The sequence below is a fragment of the Chrysochloris asiatica genome, unplaced genomic scaffold (assembly GCF_000296735.1).
Source record: "Chrysochloris asiatica unplaced genomic scaffold, ChrAsi1.0 scaffold00115, whole genome shotgun sequence".
In the NCBI taxonomy this organism is placed as follows: Eukaryota; Metazoa; Chordata; class Mammalia; order Afrosoricida; family Chrysochloridae; genus Chrysochloris; species Chrysochloris asiatica.
The window spans coordinates 9,814,957-9,833,510 of record NW_006408633.1 but is presented as its reverse complement, the minus strand read 5'-3'; the positions used below and the strand labels follow the sequence as shown (position 1 = coordinate 9,833,510).

At 40.8% G+C, this 18,554-nt stretch overlaps 1 protein-coding gene across 1 annotated transcript in view; it reads right to left on the bottom strand.

Moving 5' to 3' along the window:
* Positions 1-18,554, bottom strand: part of SCFD2 (sec1 family domain containing 2) — a 668,469-nt gene that overhangs the window by 626,067 nt on the left and 23,848 nt on the right. The window contains exon 2 of the mRNA XM_006868065.1: positions 9,512-9,680. Coding sequence (XP_006868127.1) covers positions 9,512-9,680 — 169 coding nt within the window. The remainder of the gene's footprint in view (positions 1-9,511; positions 9,681-18,554) is intronic.

Genomic DNA, 18,554 nt, shown 5'->3' with positions numbered 1-18,554 from the left:
GCAGGGTTAGCAGTTGAAACTCATCAGTCGCTCCCAGGAAACCTTACATAGGTCGCTGACTCAATGGCACTTAACAACAGATGGATGTATATATATCTGTGAAATAATGTTATAAACAGAATTACTAGGTCAATTTTTCTGTGTTTGCTAATTGAATAACAATGTTTTAAATATTCAAAATTAGAAACATGCTTATTTGCTTGCTAAGTGCTGTTGAGTCAATTCTGACTCATGGCAATCCTTGGTTTCCGAGGAGTGGCTGGTGGGTTTGAACCACCAACCTTGTAGTTAGTAGTCTAGTGCTTATCCTACAGTACCAGATGCTTATCCTACAGCTAGTCTTTATCCTACAGCTTCCCAAACTACCTTCTCCTATGCTCTGGTTTAAATTCACCCTCTCTACCTTAATCACCAGCCACTCCTTGGAAACCCTATATAGGGTCGCTTAGAGTCGGAATCAACTCGACAGTACTTAACAACAACCTTAATCCAGAAGCCTCATTCCACTCATAGATCCTGCCCAGCAAGATCCATGTCATGCAGTGAGTTATTTGATATGACTCTTCTAGTCATAGTCTGTAACTCTCATCAAATGACTAGGAAGGACCATGCAAATAGAACTGGAACATAGGATTGGTCGATTTTCTATCCTGTTGTGTCTTAAATGAGCTGTCTCAGACACAGGAAAAGGAGATCGTACAACCATACAGAAAGACCCAGAAACAGAGTGTATCCTATGCACTTTGTGACCCCTGCGCTGAATCTCCTAGATCCAGGAGACAGAGCTGTGACAACCGCAAAGTGGTGGCAGCAGAGGCCGCAGTTCCAAGAGGGAGAGCATGAGACAGAGTGTCAGGCTTCAAAGCCCACAGAGTAAAGCCGAGTGCCTTCAGGCAGGAGAACAGGGTGCCTCCAGGCACTTAGCCAGGGGAGCTAAGTTTGCTGACCCATAGAGCTACAGCTGAGCACATTTGTCTGGGAGTTGTGTTACCCAATGCAATGGATTATCGAACCCAGTAGAGAATGCCTTGACAGGGAAGGCTGGCATCAGAACTGGTAAAGACTGGAATATAGAGACATGTCTCATCTCTGCCTTATAGGAATCAGCCATGGGCTGATAATGAGTTTAATTTTCCTCCCCCGAGGTGAAATCAGAAGAGGTCAGATGTCTCCCCCATTTTATAATTTGTCACCATTTATTCATTAAAAATATAACTTTAAGTGCCAGGCCCAGTCTTAGGCTCTGGAGACATAGCAGGGAATAAAATAGACAAGTCCCCTACTATCAGTGAAAGAGATGGGAAAAAATACAAAATAAATAAGTATACTGGAAAGTAATAAGTGCTAAGAAGAAGAAAAGTAAAATAGGAAAGGGGTTATGAAGTGCTAGGATAGAAAGAAAAGTCACAGCTAAGATGAAGAAAGGTCAAAAGGGAAAAAGGAAATGTGGGACAAGCATATTACTTGCAGGAAGAATGATTTAGGTAGAGGGAACAACAAGAGAAAAAGTCCTGATGTAGAACCATGCCTGGCCTAGAGGCAGAGAAAGAAAGCTAATATGGCTAGAAAGAAACGAGTACAGAAGACAGAATAAGAGGTGGGACCAGAGAGGAAACAGAATGCCAGATGGTATAAGGTCTTTAGCTTTCACTGTGTCACATGGAAAGAAAGCAATGGAGAAGTGGGCGGTGGGAGTAGCCAATCACAGCACCATGTATACTGATTTAGACCAGAGCCAAGGTACCAAGCCTAGATGTGAATCCAGATAGGACATCAGGTTAAGGATGCTCAAGGAACTGAAAGAGCAATATGTTAGGGAGAATGGAGCTGAGACAGAGAATAGAAACCCTCTTCAGCAGGAAGAAAACATAGAGAAATGCTCTTGCCTCCTTCATATCCAAACTATTCCACATAATCCAGAGACCAATGGACAAGGACAGAACAGCAAGTTATAATGCATTGTATTCTCCATTTCTCATTTGCATTTCCATTAACTTCAACTGCTATAATTATAAGCAGCCTTCAAAAAGCTCTGTCATAGCCATGGAGGACTAGAGTGGAAAGTGAAGCGTCCAGCTGAAAAGAAGAGAGGGCATATGCATAAGAATACCCACACTTGCAGATGATACCTACTTGTCCTAGCTTCAATGACTGGATGATCAGAGCTCAACCAGAAGTAAAAAGAAGAGGGAAAAGAAAAAAAAAAAAAGTATTCTCATACAATTTGATGAACTTGACCCACACCTATGGAAGCAGTAGCTCAAAAGAGGGAGCGGGCCCTTGCAGCAAGAATCATTCCCACCCCTCCTACACACAGAGCAGACAGAGATGGGTAACTTGGACATTGGCTACCCAAAAAGGGGGGTGGGAGGCTACAAAGGCAAGAAGTGACTGGCTTATAAGCTTTCAAGAGGGAACCTAGAACCAGAAGGCCTGGACAAAGGTAGAATCTCCAGTGAGCAGTATTCAATCTGTCTAGGTGGCGCTGATGCAATAAAATCCAGATAGGTCTCTTGTGATACAATAGTGAATAATTGTTATCAGGACTGACTGTGAGGGTTGGAAATGTAAAGGTAGACGTTTTATAGCAAGGAGGGGAGTGATTAACTTTTCAGTCTAAGAGCGGAGGTTCCTGGGACCATCAAGGGAGAGGAGCAGAGAGCGGGACCCTACCCAGAGAAGCAGTGATGCCTGAAATGGAGCCAAAGATGATGATGTGGAGCGATGGAGCAGCTGGAGACTTTAGATCCAGAGAGGGAGAGCGACTATGTGCTGAAGACCTGAGGGGCACGGGGGAAGGATTGCATGGAGGGGATTGTAACCATGGCAATGAGACGATATACGATGGAATGAATGTAAAAGTAATATTCTCCCATGTAAACTATTACATAATTCACAATAAATCATTAAAAAAAAAAAAAAAACTATGTCAGCAATACATTGTTATTGAAAATGCTTATATCATAGTTAGAAATTAGCTTGGTTACAGATTATTCCATTGTCAGATACATTACTTGTTGCCAAGCTCCCATCTCAATCCTCACACCCATTTTACTGCGAAATTTCTAGGTGGTGGTGGTAGTGAAGGCAGTGGGGAAGGTTTTTTGTTCTTTTGATAAAAGTAAATAATTTTCTGGGAAAGCTGTGATTTCTTTCAATTCCTGTTTTGCAGAAGATTAGTCCACACAATTGCCTCAGGCACCAAAGCATATGTTTTATTTGCTTTAGGACTTTTTTGTTTATAATTTTCTCACTCCCAATCTCCTGATATTCTACCACCTGACTTCCAGTCCTACTATTTCACCAAAGCTGTTCAGGCTCTTCTAGAACTCATCACCACCTTATGTTTTTATGACCACACTCCCATCCTCAGATGACACTCAAAGCTCAATCATCATCATCAAACTCACTCATAGTCTTATGAAAGGAAAAAGAACAGACCAAGAGGAGCAAATATCTTTAAATGAACTTTATCCATAAGTGCTCGGAAGTAGAGCTGAGTCACGACAGAAACTCAGTTAGAATTTATATTTTAAACTCAAGAAAAATCATAGAAATCATTTAGGCCAATGCCCTCATCTTATGGATGAAATAACGAGGTAAGGAAAACGTATCAATTAGGATGCTTTTGGATAGAAGTAATAGAAAACAGCAGCTCAACTTGGCTTAAAAAATAAGGAAATACATTCTCTTAGACAACATAAGTAACGTCACACACGGTGTGTTACGGCTTCTCCAGCTCTCTTCTCTGTAGTTTCCATGGCCACACCACCTTCCACGTGTTAGCTTCAGTTTCAGGATGTGAATAAGAAGTTTCCAGTCGTTTCAATATTTATATCAGAGTACTGGAGTTGGGGGAATTCTAGCTAGGGATAAGGCAAAATTGTGTCTCTTTCTTTTTAGTCCCTTTTCAGAAAGACGCAAGGAAATCTAACTAGAAAACCCTAAGAAAATGTCACTTTTATCACGTGCCCATTTTTAAAGCAATCACTGGCAAGAGAAGTGAGATACTAAGATTGACTTCATTTAAGTCTTGGACTAATCATAGTAGGATAACCACTGGAAGGCAAATCACTAGGTCTGTAGTTCAAATCCAGGAGCTGCTCCTCAGAAACCCTATACACAGTCACTATAAGTTGGAATTGACTAAACAGCACTTAAAAACAACCCTGTGCCACCAAGAACAAGGAGCCAGGAGAGGGTAAAGAAAAGATGGCGGACTATGCCAACAAGCTACACAGACCCTCTACACTGAAGCTATGGGAGACCAAATGAAACAGATACTGAGGATAATTCTGGAACCCTGAGCTTCAGAGGAAAGGATAGAGACAGGGACTGAATACTGACTAGGAGAAGAGGCTGAATAAGCATGACTCAACCATCTTGAACAAGCAGTGTTTGATCGAGATAGGAGCCTGACAACACAATCATGTATTGGTGTGATTCTCCTTTATTCTCCACACGCTTTTGGTGAACACAAGCATGACAACCCCTCACCCTCACACACCCTCTGAAAAGCCCCTGGTCTGCCAGAGGTGGGAGCCATGCCATTGTGAATTGGGTGTCAGGTGTACTACCCCCACCTCTGGAAGCAGGTGAACTCTCTGCCTCGTCAGACCAGCAGATTGTAAAATGGTACAACCATGATAGAAAGCAGCAAGGCAGTGCCTCAAAAAGTTGGAAATAGAAATATCGTTGTTGTTATTGTGTGCTGTTGAGTCGGTCCCGACCCATAACAACCCTTTATAGGGTTTTCAAGGAACAGATGGTAAGCTTGAACCACCAACCTTGTGGTTCAAACCAACTTTGCAGTCCAGTGCAGTAACTCACTGCGCCACATGGTGGTGGTGGTGTTATGTGCCGTGGAGTTGGAACCGACTCAAAGCGATTCTGTGTAGGGTTTCCAAGGCTGTAAATCTTTATGGGAGCAGAAAGCCTCATCTGCTGGTAATTTCAAACTGCTGACCATGAGATTAAAAGCCCGACTCATAACCACTACGCTACCAGAGCTCCACCACTTATGACTGATCAAGCTCTCTACTTGGTATATATCCTAAAGAAATAAAAGTCAATACACATATGTATATATAAACTCCCATGTCCATCACAGCACTATTCACAAGAGCAAAAAGATGGAAACAACCAAAGTGCCCACCAATAGAAAACGGACAAACAAACCTTGGGACATACACACAATGGAATACTATGCAGCATTAATAAATAATGATGGATCTGTGAAATGCATCATAACATGGATGATCCTGGAGGAAGTGAAATCAGGCAATCACCAAAATGGCAAATATTATATGAGACCATTACTATAAAATATCACAAAAAGACTTTTACACTAAAAGAAACATACTTTGATGGTTACCAGGGGTGGGAGGGAAGAGGAAGTAGGTCACTGGCTAGAGGGTAGACATGTATTAACTTGAGTGAAGGCGAAGACAATATACAATAAGAGTAAGGTTGGCAAAAGAATGATGACTGCATGGGAGGGTATGAAAGGAGAGCAGGAGTTAAGGGCAACAGAGGTAAACATTGTTCTACGCACAATCCTGCATTAACAGTGATCTACGGTAGATAGATGGACAGACACACAGGCTGAAAGAATGTGGGACGGGAAGTGGGCGTATACCCACAAATACATTTATAGGTTTGTACATGGGTATTTACCTTTCTACAAATATATCCATGAATATGATGGAGCATACAGGGGGCAAAGTTATGAAACTGTCTTAGACATAACCAAACACCTCAAGGGAAGGAGTCTCTGCACCTGGGGCTCAGGACCAAGGTCTCAGGAAACACAAAAGTCAAATGGCATAATATAGTCCACAGAGACAATGTTCAACATCCTATTTTGGTGACTATTGACTAGGGTCTTAAAACTTTGTGAGCGGTCATCAAAGGTGCAACTATTATCTCTCCCTGTACAAAGGAAAGAAGAAGGAAGGAAACGGAAGATGCATGGAAACAATTAATCCAATGGATTACTGGTGGATCACCTGACCATCAGCCTCCATGCCCCTAAGGCCAGAAGAACTAGAGGGTGCCTTGCTACCTCTACCAATTGTTCTAAGACAGGTCACTTGAGAAGGTCCTGGATACAGTGTGCAAAATGGCATGGAAGTCAGCTCTGACCTCCTCCAGCTTCACATGGGGGAAGGAGAATCACACTCTACATCAGTCCAAGGCTGATTCCTATGAGGTAGAGGAGAGTCATTCCTCCACCCTCCAACCTTCTTTACCCTATCCTGACACCAACCATTCCTCTCAAGCCTCTGCTTTTCTGTTAGGTTCAATAATTCATTGCATTTGGCCACACAGAGCTCACAGATAACACTCACGATGATGGGGTTTATTAGGAAAGTTGTTGCTGGTAAGTGCCATGGAGTTGTTTGCGACCCATAGCAACCCTGTATAGGGTTTCCGAGGAATGGCTGATGAGTTTGAACTGCAGACCTTGTGGCTCAAACTGACTTTGCAGTCTGACGCACTGACCCACTGTGCCACACCAGGACTACTTTGTTGTTAAGTGCCATCGAGTCAGTTCCGATCCATAGCGACCCTGTATAGGGTTTCCGAGGAGCAGCTAGTGAGCTTGAACCACCAACCTTGCAGTTCAAAAGGCTTTGCAGTCTGGACCATTAACCCACAGTGCCACACCAGGACTACATTAACAGGGTGCAATTCAGGATCAGAAACAACTCAGGATCCAGCAGTTCTCCAGTCAGATGCAACCCTTCTCAGCCATGCCTTTCTCTAGTCCTCAGCCTTTCAGCCACATGGTCCTTTGGCGTCTGCCCTATTCTGGCAAGTTTCATAAGCTCCTTTAGCTCTGTTGATGAATGCCCAAAGGGCACCCAATTCCACAAGCCAGCCTCCAGCTCAAAGACACTCAGCTTGAGTTTGTTCCAAGGGCCTGAAAGCCCACTGCTCTGTCTCTCCTTGCTGCTGCTTCTGTCACTGCCACCTCTGCTACCTCAGCTTCTCGGCACAGGGATCATGAGATCCAAAGGAAATGCTCCACTCTTGGGTCTTCTTTCTTGATGGTCCTGGGGTTGTCTGTTTCTCTTTTTGAGATGGTTCCTTTCAAACCTGCAGAATGTCAACTCAACCAATCCCCAAGTTAGAGTCCCATACACTGATTTCAGCACTCATCTGTGAATTTGTCGTACTGTGGTGGCTTGCATATTGCTGTGATTCTGGAAGTTGTGCCACCAGTGTTTTACATACCAGAAGGGTCACACATGGTGGACAGGTTTTAGCTGAGCTTCCAAACTAAGACAAACAGGAAGGAGAGACGGACTATTTCGAATAATTACTCACTGAAACCTTATGAATAGTAATGGAACACTGTCAGCACCAGGTTACTGAATATTGAAATATGAAGAAGAGCACCAGAATATTGTCAGATATAGTGCCAGAAGATGAGCCCCTCAGGTTGGAAGGTACTCAAAATATGACTGGGGAAGAGCTGCCTCCTCAAAGTAGAGTTGACCGTGATGACATGAACGGAGCAAAGCTTTCGGGATCTTTATTTGTTGATGGGCACAACTCAAAATGAAGAGAAACAGCTGTAAACATCCATTTTTAAAAATACAAAACATGAAGATATGGAAAATAGATACTAAGACATTTTATTTCTCATAAGAATTGCTGATATAACCCCGACAATGTTCAATAGACTTCTGTGAACCCAAGTCAAGACCTGGTTGGCCAGCAGTGTGGCAAGACCTGGGGACTCTTAGGCCCAGAGTCAGTGACATAGCCACAGAGGACTAGAGTGGAGAGAGAAGCGTCCAGCTGATAAGAAGAGAGGGCATATGCACAAGAACACCCACACTTGCAGATAATACCCACTTGACCTGGCTTCAATGACTGGATGATCAGAGCTCAACCAGAAGAAGAAAGAAAAGGAAAAAAATGTATTCTGATACAATTTGATGAACTTGACCTACAAAAGAGGGAACAAGTCCTTACAGCAAGAATCATTCCCACCCCCTCCATACACAGAGTAGACAGGGATGGGCAACTTGGACATTGGCTACCCAAACTGAGGGGGACTACAAAGGTAAGAAGTGACTGGCTTACGAGCTTTCAAGAGGAAACCTAGATTCAGAGGACATGAAGGAAGGTAGAATCTGTCTAGGCAGGGCTGATGAAATGAAACGCGAATGGGTCTCTTGTGATACAATAGTGAATAATTGTTATCAGAACTGCTTGTGAGGGTTGGAAATGTAAAGATAGATGTTTTGTAGCAAGGAGGGGAGTGATTAACTTTTCAGTCTAGGAGCGATGTCCCTGAGACCATCAAGAGAGAAGAGCAGAGAGCGGGACCCTACCCAGAGAAGCAGTGATGCCTGAGATGGAGGCAGAGACGATGATGTGGAGAGATGGAGCAGTTGGGGGACGTTAGACCCAGAGAGGGAGAGGGGCTGTGTGCTGACAACCAGGGGTTCAGGCTTGTAGTGTATACACTTTGGTTGGTTGATGATGCATGGAGGAGATTGTAACCATGGCAATGAAATGATATATGATAGGATGATTGTAAAACTAATGTTCTCCTACATAAACTATCACATAATTCACAATAAAACATTAAAAAAAAAAAAAAAGACACATTAGATCATTAAAAAAAAAATTGCTGATACAGGACAAAGAAGAGAAGATGACTGTTATATCTTTTTAGTGTCATGTTTCTGGAGAAATGTTCTTTCACTTTTTAAAAATTTGCATAATTTAAAGTTCACCATGTTCTTTCTCTGATGTATCTAACCTATGAACAAATATACTTAAAAATAAAAACTTTTCCCATTGATGCCTAAGAGTATGTAGTATAAAAAGATGGCACTGTTGCATCGCTCTGTAGGCTGCTTCACAACCACATGAGAAAGTCAACTGGGAAAGAGAAACTGAGTAAGCCTATGCTCAATTCCATGTGAAAGGTTTGTAAAACAGGGACATAGAAACTGACCCATCTGAGTGATCGCGGCAACACGCTTATATTACATCTAAATGACAGTTATATAAAATGCCATGCTTTGTGGTTTACTATGGTGTTCAGTTAAAACCCACTGCCACCGAGTGGATGCTGACCCTGAATAGGATTTCCCAGGCTACAAATCTCTACTGGAGCAGAAAGATTCATCTTTCTCTCATCAACTGGCTGGGGGGTTTAAACTGACAACCTTGCAGTTAGCAGTCCAGTGCTTATTGTACAGTATCAACAGCGCTCCTTATAATATTCAGTTGTTGTTGCTAAATGCCTTCAAATTGATTCCAATTCATAGCCACACTGTAGTTTCTGAGGCTTTTAAATCTTGATGGGGGCAGAAATCCTCACATTTCTCCAGCATAGATAGGGTTATTTCAAATCTAACGGGGAAAAGTTCTGTTTTTTACATGCTATCTAGTGTACATTTTCCAAATAGAGACACTCAGTTTAGGAGAGGGGAAAAAAAGAGGGAGAGAGAGGAAGATGGAAGAAAAAAACGACTTTTCTTACTTGGATTGTGCGAGACAGCCTGGAGCGACCATATTGTGGTTCTCCCCAAACGGCTGCAGTACAGTGAGATCGACCATGTTAACCATCACATCGGTCGTGTGGCCTGGAAGCTGGGGCAGCACTGAGATGACCTTCTCAATAATGTTGTCTCCATGATGTCCAACTGCGCCTGTTGAAGCAGATGATACAACGTTAACTCACAAAATGGGAGGGAAAATGAAACTGTGTATTTCATAATGTAACCAAAAATAACATATTTTTTGTAGTTGTTTCTGCTATGTAATTCAGTAACAAAAATCTAGTATTTTGCCCTTTGCAATACTAATCAGACTCACAATTTTACAGTCAATTTCTGCTTCCTTTTTGAGCTCAGTGTCTATTCTGATTACTCCTCTATCCTCAGAACATAGCTCTGCATATGGTTGGCATCTATCAGCATTTACTGAGGATATCAAATGAATGATCAGCATAGAGTCAGACTGGTAAATAGTGTTATAGGGTGATGTGCTGTTGTGCTAAGTGCCTTCGAATCGATACCAACCCATAGTGACCCTATGCATAACAGAACAAAACACTGCCCAGTCCTGCACCAATTGTTGCTACACCTGAGCCTATTGCTGCTGCCACTGTGCCAATCCATCTTGTTGGGAGGCTTCCTCTTTTTCTCCAACCCTTCACTTTACCAAATATGATCTTCACAAGGGATTGGTCCCTTCTGGTACATCTAAAGTAAGAGAGACGAAGTCTGGCCATCCTGGCTTCCTAGGAACATTCTGGAACTTCTTCCAACACAGATTAGTTTGTACTTTTAGCAGATCATGGTATTTTTAATATTCTTCTCCAACACCATAACTCACTTGCATCAATTCTTCTATTCCTTATTCACTGTACAACTTTCACATGCATGTGAGGTTATTAAAAATGCCACCTTACTCCTCAAATTGACATCTTTGCTCTTCAACACTTTAAAGAGATCTTGTGCAGCAGATTATACTAATGCAGTAAGTCATTTGATTTCTTGATTGCTGCTCCCATTAGTTTTGATAGTTGATCCAAGAAGAATGAAGTACTTGACAACTTTAATCTTTTTTCCATTATCTTAATGTTATTTATTGGTCCTGTGGTGAGGATTTCTGTTTTCCTTAGGTTAAGCTGCAACCCATATAGAAGGCTGTGATCTTTGATCTTCATCAATAAGTATTTTAAGTCTTCTTGACTTTCAGCAAGCAAGGTTATATCATCTGCATATCACAGGTTGTTAATGAGCCTTCCTCCAATCCTGAAGCCACGGTTTTCTTCATATGATCCAGCTTTTCAGATTATTTTTTCAGCATACAGATACAAGGTAGCGTAGTAGTTACAAATCAGGCTGCGAACCTTAGGGACAGCAGTTCGAAACCACCAGCTGCTCCGCGGGAGAAAGATAAGGCTTTCTGCTCCTGTAAAGATTTACAGCCTCAGAAACCCTGTACAGGGTCACTGAGTTGGAACCGACTCGACGACACTTAACAACAACAACAACAACAGATACAATAAGTGGCGGACGCCATCCTGCCAAGGAACAGAACAGCCTTATGCATGAAAAGTTCATTGTTTAGCAAAGCAACAATGAATGTCTCCTTGGTTGGCAAAGCTTCAAGGGATGATTCATGCAGGGGGCCCGCAGTCTCTAGTTTTCCCTTGAAAATATAGTTTATTTCTGATTTCCTTATAAGAAGTTTTAGAAAATCTTGCATAATCATTAGATACTTTAAACAAACCTCACATTATAATAGTTGCCTTTCACATTAATATTAATTTCCACATCATATTCAATCTTATGTAGTTATAAAAATTAATTTTTACATTAACAATAAGTTTTAACATTAGAAATAGCCACACTAGCTAAAGTTTTAGCAATTCAAGCTTAAATTGTTAGAAACATTCCACATAGTTTTAGTCAAGGACATTAAGGCCTTTAGAAAGCAGCTTAGGAGACAGTCAAGGGCAGTGAGAGCTTGAGAACAGAGGTAGGATTTTGATTAGAAGTTTTGAGAAATTGTTAGTATAAGAGAATTACTGCTTTGTTCTTAACTATGAAATTTTAGGGTACTTTTATGTTCTTGTTTTTATTGTTTGATCAATTATATGTAAGATCAGTTATAGTAAAAATTATGTTTTTGATTGTGAGCTGTAACTAATGAATCTATAGAAAGTAATAGATGTTGGTAAAGTTAGAAGTTAAGATGTAGAACTTTGTTTAAAAATTAACCTGACATTTTAGGGAGGATTAGAGAGAAACAGAGTCGCTCACAGAAGGCAGCCGTTATCAAGGTAACTAAGGAGTAACTAAGGAGTATAGAGATGCAGGAATGTTTGGTGACCTTGTGTTCCTCTTGTACCTTTGATGTAACAATATAATATTTGATTGATTTGTAACTGCTTGTACGTGACGATTGTGAGATCATAGTATATTCTAAATGGAATATAAGAAGCAACAATTTTGAAATAAAGAGCAGTCAGTCAGAGAGTCATCATCACCACCAGCTGCCTGAGACTCAAAATGACCCATTGACTCTTTGAGTGTTTTTTTATTTTTTCATTCACCGACTCCACATCCTCTTTCAAGAGAATCCCAATAATTTGTTGAGGCTGGTCCCCGGCAAGTAAGTATGATGAAAGAATACAACCCTGATGCACACCTTTCCTAATTTTAAACTATTCGATATTCCATTGCTCTATTGGGAAAACTGCCTCTTGGTCTATGTACAGATTCCTCATGAGCACAATTAATTGTTCCAGAATACTCATATTTCACAATGTTGTCCTTAGCTTGTCATGATCCACACAATGAAAATTCTTTGCATAGTCAATAAAGCACAGGTAAACGTCTTTCTGGTATTCTCTGCTTTTAGCCAAGATCCATCTAATGTAAGCAATGACATTCCTTTTTTCCATGTCCTCTTCTGAATCCAGTTTGAACATCTGTAAGATCTCTGTCAATGTATGGTTGCAGTTGTTTTTGTATTATGTTTAGCAAAATTTTACTTGTAGGCTATATTAATGATACTGCCTGAAGATTTCCACATTCCACTGGGTCACTTATCTTTGGAATGGGTACAAATACGGATTTTGTCCAGTCAGTTGGCCAGGTAGTTGCTTTCTAAATTTCTTGGCATAGATGAGTGAGTGACTCCAGTGCCAACTCACTTTGTTGAAGAGTTCTATTTGTATTCCATCAATTCCTGTTGCCTTGTTCTTTGTCAAATTGACCTTGAATACACCTTGGACTTCTTCCTTCAGTATCATTGGCTCTTGAAATGGCTGAACATCAACCATTTCTTTTCGATGTAGTGACCCTGTGTATTCCTTCCATCTTTTTTAATGCTTTCTGAATCAATCAATATTTTGCTCATAGAATCCTTCAACATTGCAAGTTGTGGCTTGAATTTTTTCTTCAGTTTACCCTCAGCTTGGTAAATGCTGAATGTATTCTTCCCTTTTGGTTTTCTAACGCTAGGTCTTTGCACATTTCATTATAATATTTGACTTTGTCTTCTCGAGCTGCCTTTTGAAAATTTCTATTCAGCCCCTTTGCCTCCTCATTTATTCCATTTGTTTTAGCATCTCAACTTTGGAGAGCAAGTTTCAGAGTCTTCTCTGACATCTATTTTTTATTTTTTCTTCTTCTTTGTTTTTTTAATGACCTTTTGCTTTCTTCCCATAGGATATTTTTGATGTCATCCCACAACTCTTTTACTCTTCAGTCATAGTGTCTAATGCATCCTATCTGTTCCTGAGATGATCTCTAAATTCAGGTGGGATATGTTCAAGGTCATATTATGGCTCTTGTTGACTCGTTTAAATTTTCTTCAGCTTCAGCCTGAACTTGCATATGAGCAAGTGATGGTCTGTTCCACAGTCTGCCACTGGCCTTGTTTGGATTTCTGTGTATTCCATGTGGTAAGGCCCATGTGTATAATCATCTTTTATGCTGTTCATAAAAGACATTTGCACTGAAGAAATCATTGGTCTTACAAAATTCTATCATGTGAACTCCAGCATCATTTAGATCACCAAGGCCATATTTTCCAACTACTGATCTGTCCTCTTTGTTTCCAACTTTTGTACTTCAATCGCCAGTAATTCAATATATCTTGATTGCATGTTTGTTGAATTTCAGACTGAAGAAGTTAGTAGAATTCTTTAGTTTCTTCATCACTGGTTTTAGGGTGTTATTACTCGAGTAATAAGGGTGTTCCTTGTATGGCTATGATCCTGTCACGACATTGTAGTACTTGAAGACAGATTTTGATATGTTCTTTTTGATGATGAATGTGATGCCATTTGTCTTCAATTTGTCATTCCTGGCATAGTAAACCACGTGATAGTCAGATTCAAAGTGGCGAATACCAGTCCATTTCAGCTCAGGATATCGAAGTTTATACGTTCCATTTCATTTTTGATAATTTTCAATTTTCCTAGATTCATACATTGTACATCCCATGTTCCAATTACTAATGGATGTTTACAGCTATTTCTCTTCATTTTGAGTTGTGCTCCATCAGCAAATGAAGGTCCCAAAGGTTTTACTCTATTTGCTCCATCACGGTCAACTCTGCCTTGAGGAGACAGTTCTTCTGAATCATAGCAACCCTGTATAGGGGCTCCAAGGAGTGGCTGGTTAGTTTGATCTGCTGACCTTGTGGTCAGCATTCTAGTACTTATTCTACAGCACCACACCAAGACTCCTATGGGATGTGTTGTTGTTAAGTGCTGTCATGTGAGTTCCGTCTCATAGCAACTCTGTATAGGGTTTCTGAGGTGTGACTGCAGGGTTTGAACCACCAACCTTGCAGTTCAAACTCACCTTGCAGTCCAGTACATTATCCTACAATGCCACACAAGGACTCCCGATGGGATGACAGTATACTCAAATTTTGGAACTTAACAGGATTTCTTCATTTTATTGATTAAAACACTAAGAACCAGAGAGGCTTAGAGATCTAAAGGCAAAACTAAGAAATAGCCGAGCTTCCCTTGGCTCAAATCAAACCTACATGGTGGCAAAGACCATGTCTATCTAGTTCTCCTTGCACCACTTCATAGCTATGTGGGCTGTTTTATAGTCACATGAGAAAGTCAACTGGGATAAAGAAATTAACAACAACAACAACATGTTCAATTACATGTGAAAGTCCTGTGAAACAGATGATGGTGGTGGTAGTGGTGGTGGTGGTGTGCTGTGAAGTTGGTTCTGACTCATAACAACCCTGTATAGGGTTCCCAAAGCTGTAAACCTTTACAGGCATAGAAAGCCTCATCTTTCTACTGCAGAACAACTGATAGATTTCAACTATTCTTCTTGTGGTTAGCAGCCCAATTCCTAAACCACTGTGCTGCCAGGGCTCCTTAGAGATGATGGTAGGTATCAATTAGTATTTACAGAGTATCTCAATAAATGGTCAGCATAGAGTCAGACTGCTAGACAAGTGTTACACGGTGATTTGCTGTTGTCATTAAGTGCCATTGAGTTGGCACCTCTTAGATACTCCTAAGTATTCTAAGAAAGTATAAATCCATGAATAACTGAGAAAGCCTGCAATGATAGGCTGCATTTACTTAGTGGTGTGTACTACGACCATTGATCTAGATGCTTTACACATGTTAACTATTTAATAACAAATGAGTCAATGAGCTGAGATTAAAATTCAAAACCAATGACAGAGTTCACATTTATTCCATAAACTAAGTAATGTCCCCCTTCAAAAAAAACAATTCCAGTGATGCGTGGAACTCACTACATCTACTTGTTTCAATACCGTTCACTTTAAATTAATTAAGATTTTACTTCCTAATGTCACTTTCTCTCTGTATCCCTTTCTTCCTTGCTATTTCTCTCTCTCAATTTTACCATATCAATGAAACAGAAGAATTAAGAAAAAATGGCAAACCAGGAACCCAAGGAATCATCATCACTGTCATCACTGTTGCTGTTGTTATGTCCCGTGGAGTCAGTTCCTACTCATAGCAACCCAGTACAAGGTTCATGAGGCTATAAAACTATACAGGAGCAGAAAACCTCATCTTTCTCCTGCGGAACACCTGGTAGTTTTGAACTGCTGACCTTGTGGTTCGCAGCCCAATTCGTAACCACTACACTACCAGAGCTAATTGTTGTTAAGTGCCATCAAATTGGTTTCAACCTATAGTGACCCTATATAGGGTTTCTGAGGAGTGACTGGTGAGCTTGAACTGCCAACCTTGCAGTTCAGATGGCTTTGCAGTCTGGCGCATTAACCTACAGCGTGACACCAGGACTCCTTGTTAAGTGCTATGAGTCAATTCTGACCCATAGCGACCCTGTATAGGATTTCCAAGGAGAAGCTGGTGAGCTTCAACTACCTACCTTACAGTTCAAACGACTTTGCAGTCTGACACATTAGACCACAGTGCCACACCAGGACTCCACTGGAGCTAATATTTATTGAGGACTATGTGATACCAATCTCTAAACTCCATCCTGTCATTTTTATCCTCTTACATCTCTGATACACAGGAATTGTTATGCTCATTTAAAAGTAAAAGGTTTAGAACTTCTAGTTTTGGCGACCACACAGCAGAGTCAGGTAAGAGAGGATCCATGGGGGAGGGGCTGAAAACCCAGAGAAGCTGCTCTCATGGAACAGCAGCAGAGCTCTGTATCTAGTATAAGGTTCAGGGTGTCAGTTTCCCGCAACCACCAGTGGAAAAATCACAGTATAAAGGAAAATATTGTGATTTAGGAATCAGTCAAGACATGGGACTCCCTCTGTGGCCATCCCACCCAGCAGAAGTCAGAGGGGAGGCTACAACCAGACCTGCACAGGGAACCAGAAATAAAAGCTGCACAGTGACATTTACAAAAGGAGGTGTGGGGAGATTCTACACATTTTTTCCTCCTCTTCCCTGTTGTGCCTTCTTTGCTCAGCTCGGATGCCTTCAGGCAGGTGGGTGCGCACCCCCCCAAAAAAAGTCCAGCCATGACACCACAGCTTTCCCACGGCACAGAGAAAAAGAAGCCCATTGGTCCAAGGGCAAATTCTTTGGCTGCTGCTTTTGATTTCTGCCTGTGGGTCCCAGCCCTAAAGTTAACTTGTGCAGGACCCTTTACTCGTGCCTAACCAGCAAGAAAAAAAGCAGGTCTGGACTGACAGACAAACCATATGAACAATCTGTAAAACCCTAACATAAAAAGACACAACTATTTCAAGAATTACACTGTACACACGCAGATATCTAACTGACCTTCAGAAACAAAGTAGTAAACAATCTTTCTCACATTAACTTGTCAATATTTATCTGCACGCCTCTATGGTGGTGAATAGGGGAAGGGCCTAAGTAAGTGCATATACTCACCCACTGCTGGAGGCTTCTACGGTGCACACACACTGTCTCTGTAGTAAGTGACTGGCCAGTCAGCCACAGTTTATTATTTTTGTTTCAAAGTGGTGGGTTTTGTCTCTGCTTTTATACTGCTTCTGCTTTGAGGCCTTTTGCTCACACATTTTTCCTGGAGAGGGAGCTTTTTTTCCCTATGTTACCCAAGAAGAGACAGCAATTATGGCCATACAGCCAAGCTACATACTGCATAATATTCCACCATTGAGACAAGAGCCAATAACAGCTGATACACATTACATGCAAAAAGGAAAGCCTATCTCCTGATCATATCCAACAGGAGGCACCCAGTAAGCTTAATAACACAGTAACAAACATCCATTTAAGCATTAAAAACCCAAATAACTACTAGAAATTACCAAAAAAAAATACAACAAAAAATATCAAAACATGTCCATAAACAGAAAAGAGTAACTAAGACAAATGAGCTGGAGACAGTCAGGCTTTCCAGAATAGGAAGAGCAGGTTTTTTATTTGCCTGAGAAGTAATTCAGAAGAATGACATGGAAACAAATTCAAATGCTCCGAAAAGGGGTGGAGGAAAAAAAGGAAGAAATCAGGAAAGTACTACAAGAGCAATGAAACAAGATTGATAAAGCATTGGAAACATTTCAAAACCTGTAAAAAGAGGTCCAGATGATTAATAATAAAATATCAGAAATGGAAAATACACTGAAAAAGGAAAGGAGTGGAACAGCAGATATGGAAGCCAGAACCAGGGAGCTGGAAGTCAAATCTCTCAATACTGCTAAGATAGAAGAGCAAGCAGAAAAAAGGATTAAGAAATCTAAAGAGAGTCTAGAATTCATGCTGAATAATATGAAGAGGAACAACTTAAGAATTACTGGCATTCCAGAACAGGAAAAATCAGAAAAATCCACAAAGGAGATAGTTGAAGAGCTTCTGGAAGAAAATTTCCCCAACATCTTGAAAGATGAGAAGATAAACGTTCAAGAAGCTAATCACATCCCAGGAAGGACAGACCCCAAAAGAAAGTCACCAAGACATATGATAATCAAGCTCTCCAAAATCAAAGCCAAGCAAAGAATCCAAAAAGCAGTCGGGGAAAAGACAAAATGTTATTTACAAAGGCAATCAAATCAGGTTAAGCTCTAACTATTCCGCAGAGATCTTTAGACAGCATAAGATACGACTATACACATGGACCTCTCCAGATGGAACACATAGAAATCAAGTTGACTACATCTGTGGAAAGAGACGATGGAAAAGCTCCATATCATGAGTGAAAACAAGGCCAGGGGCAGACTGTGGAACAGACCATCAATTACTGATATGCAAATTCAAACTGAAGCTGAGGAAATGAAAACAAGTCCACAAGAGCCAAAATATAACCTTGAATTTATCCCACCTGAATTAAGAGACCATCTGAAGAACAGATTTGATGCATTAAACACTAAATACCAAAGACCAGAAGAGTTGTGGGATGACATCAAGAACATCATACACAGAGAGAAAAAAGTCATTAAGAAGACAAGAAAGAAGGAAAAGGTTAAAATGGATGTCAGAAGAGACTCTGAAACTTGCTCTCCAGCATAGAGAAGCTAAAGCAAATAGAAGAATTGAAGAGGTCCAAGAGCTGAACAGAAAATTTCAAAGATCAGCT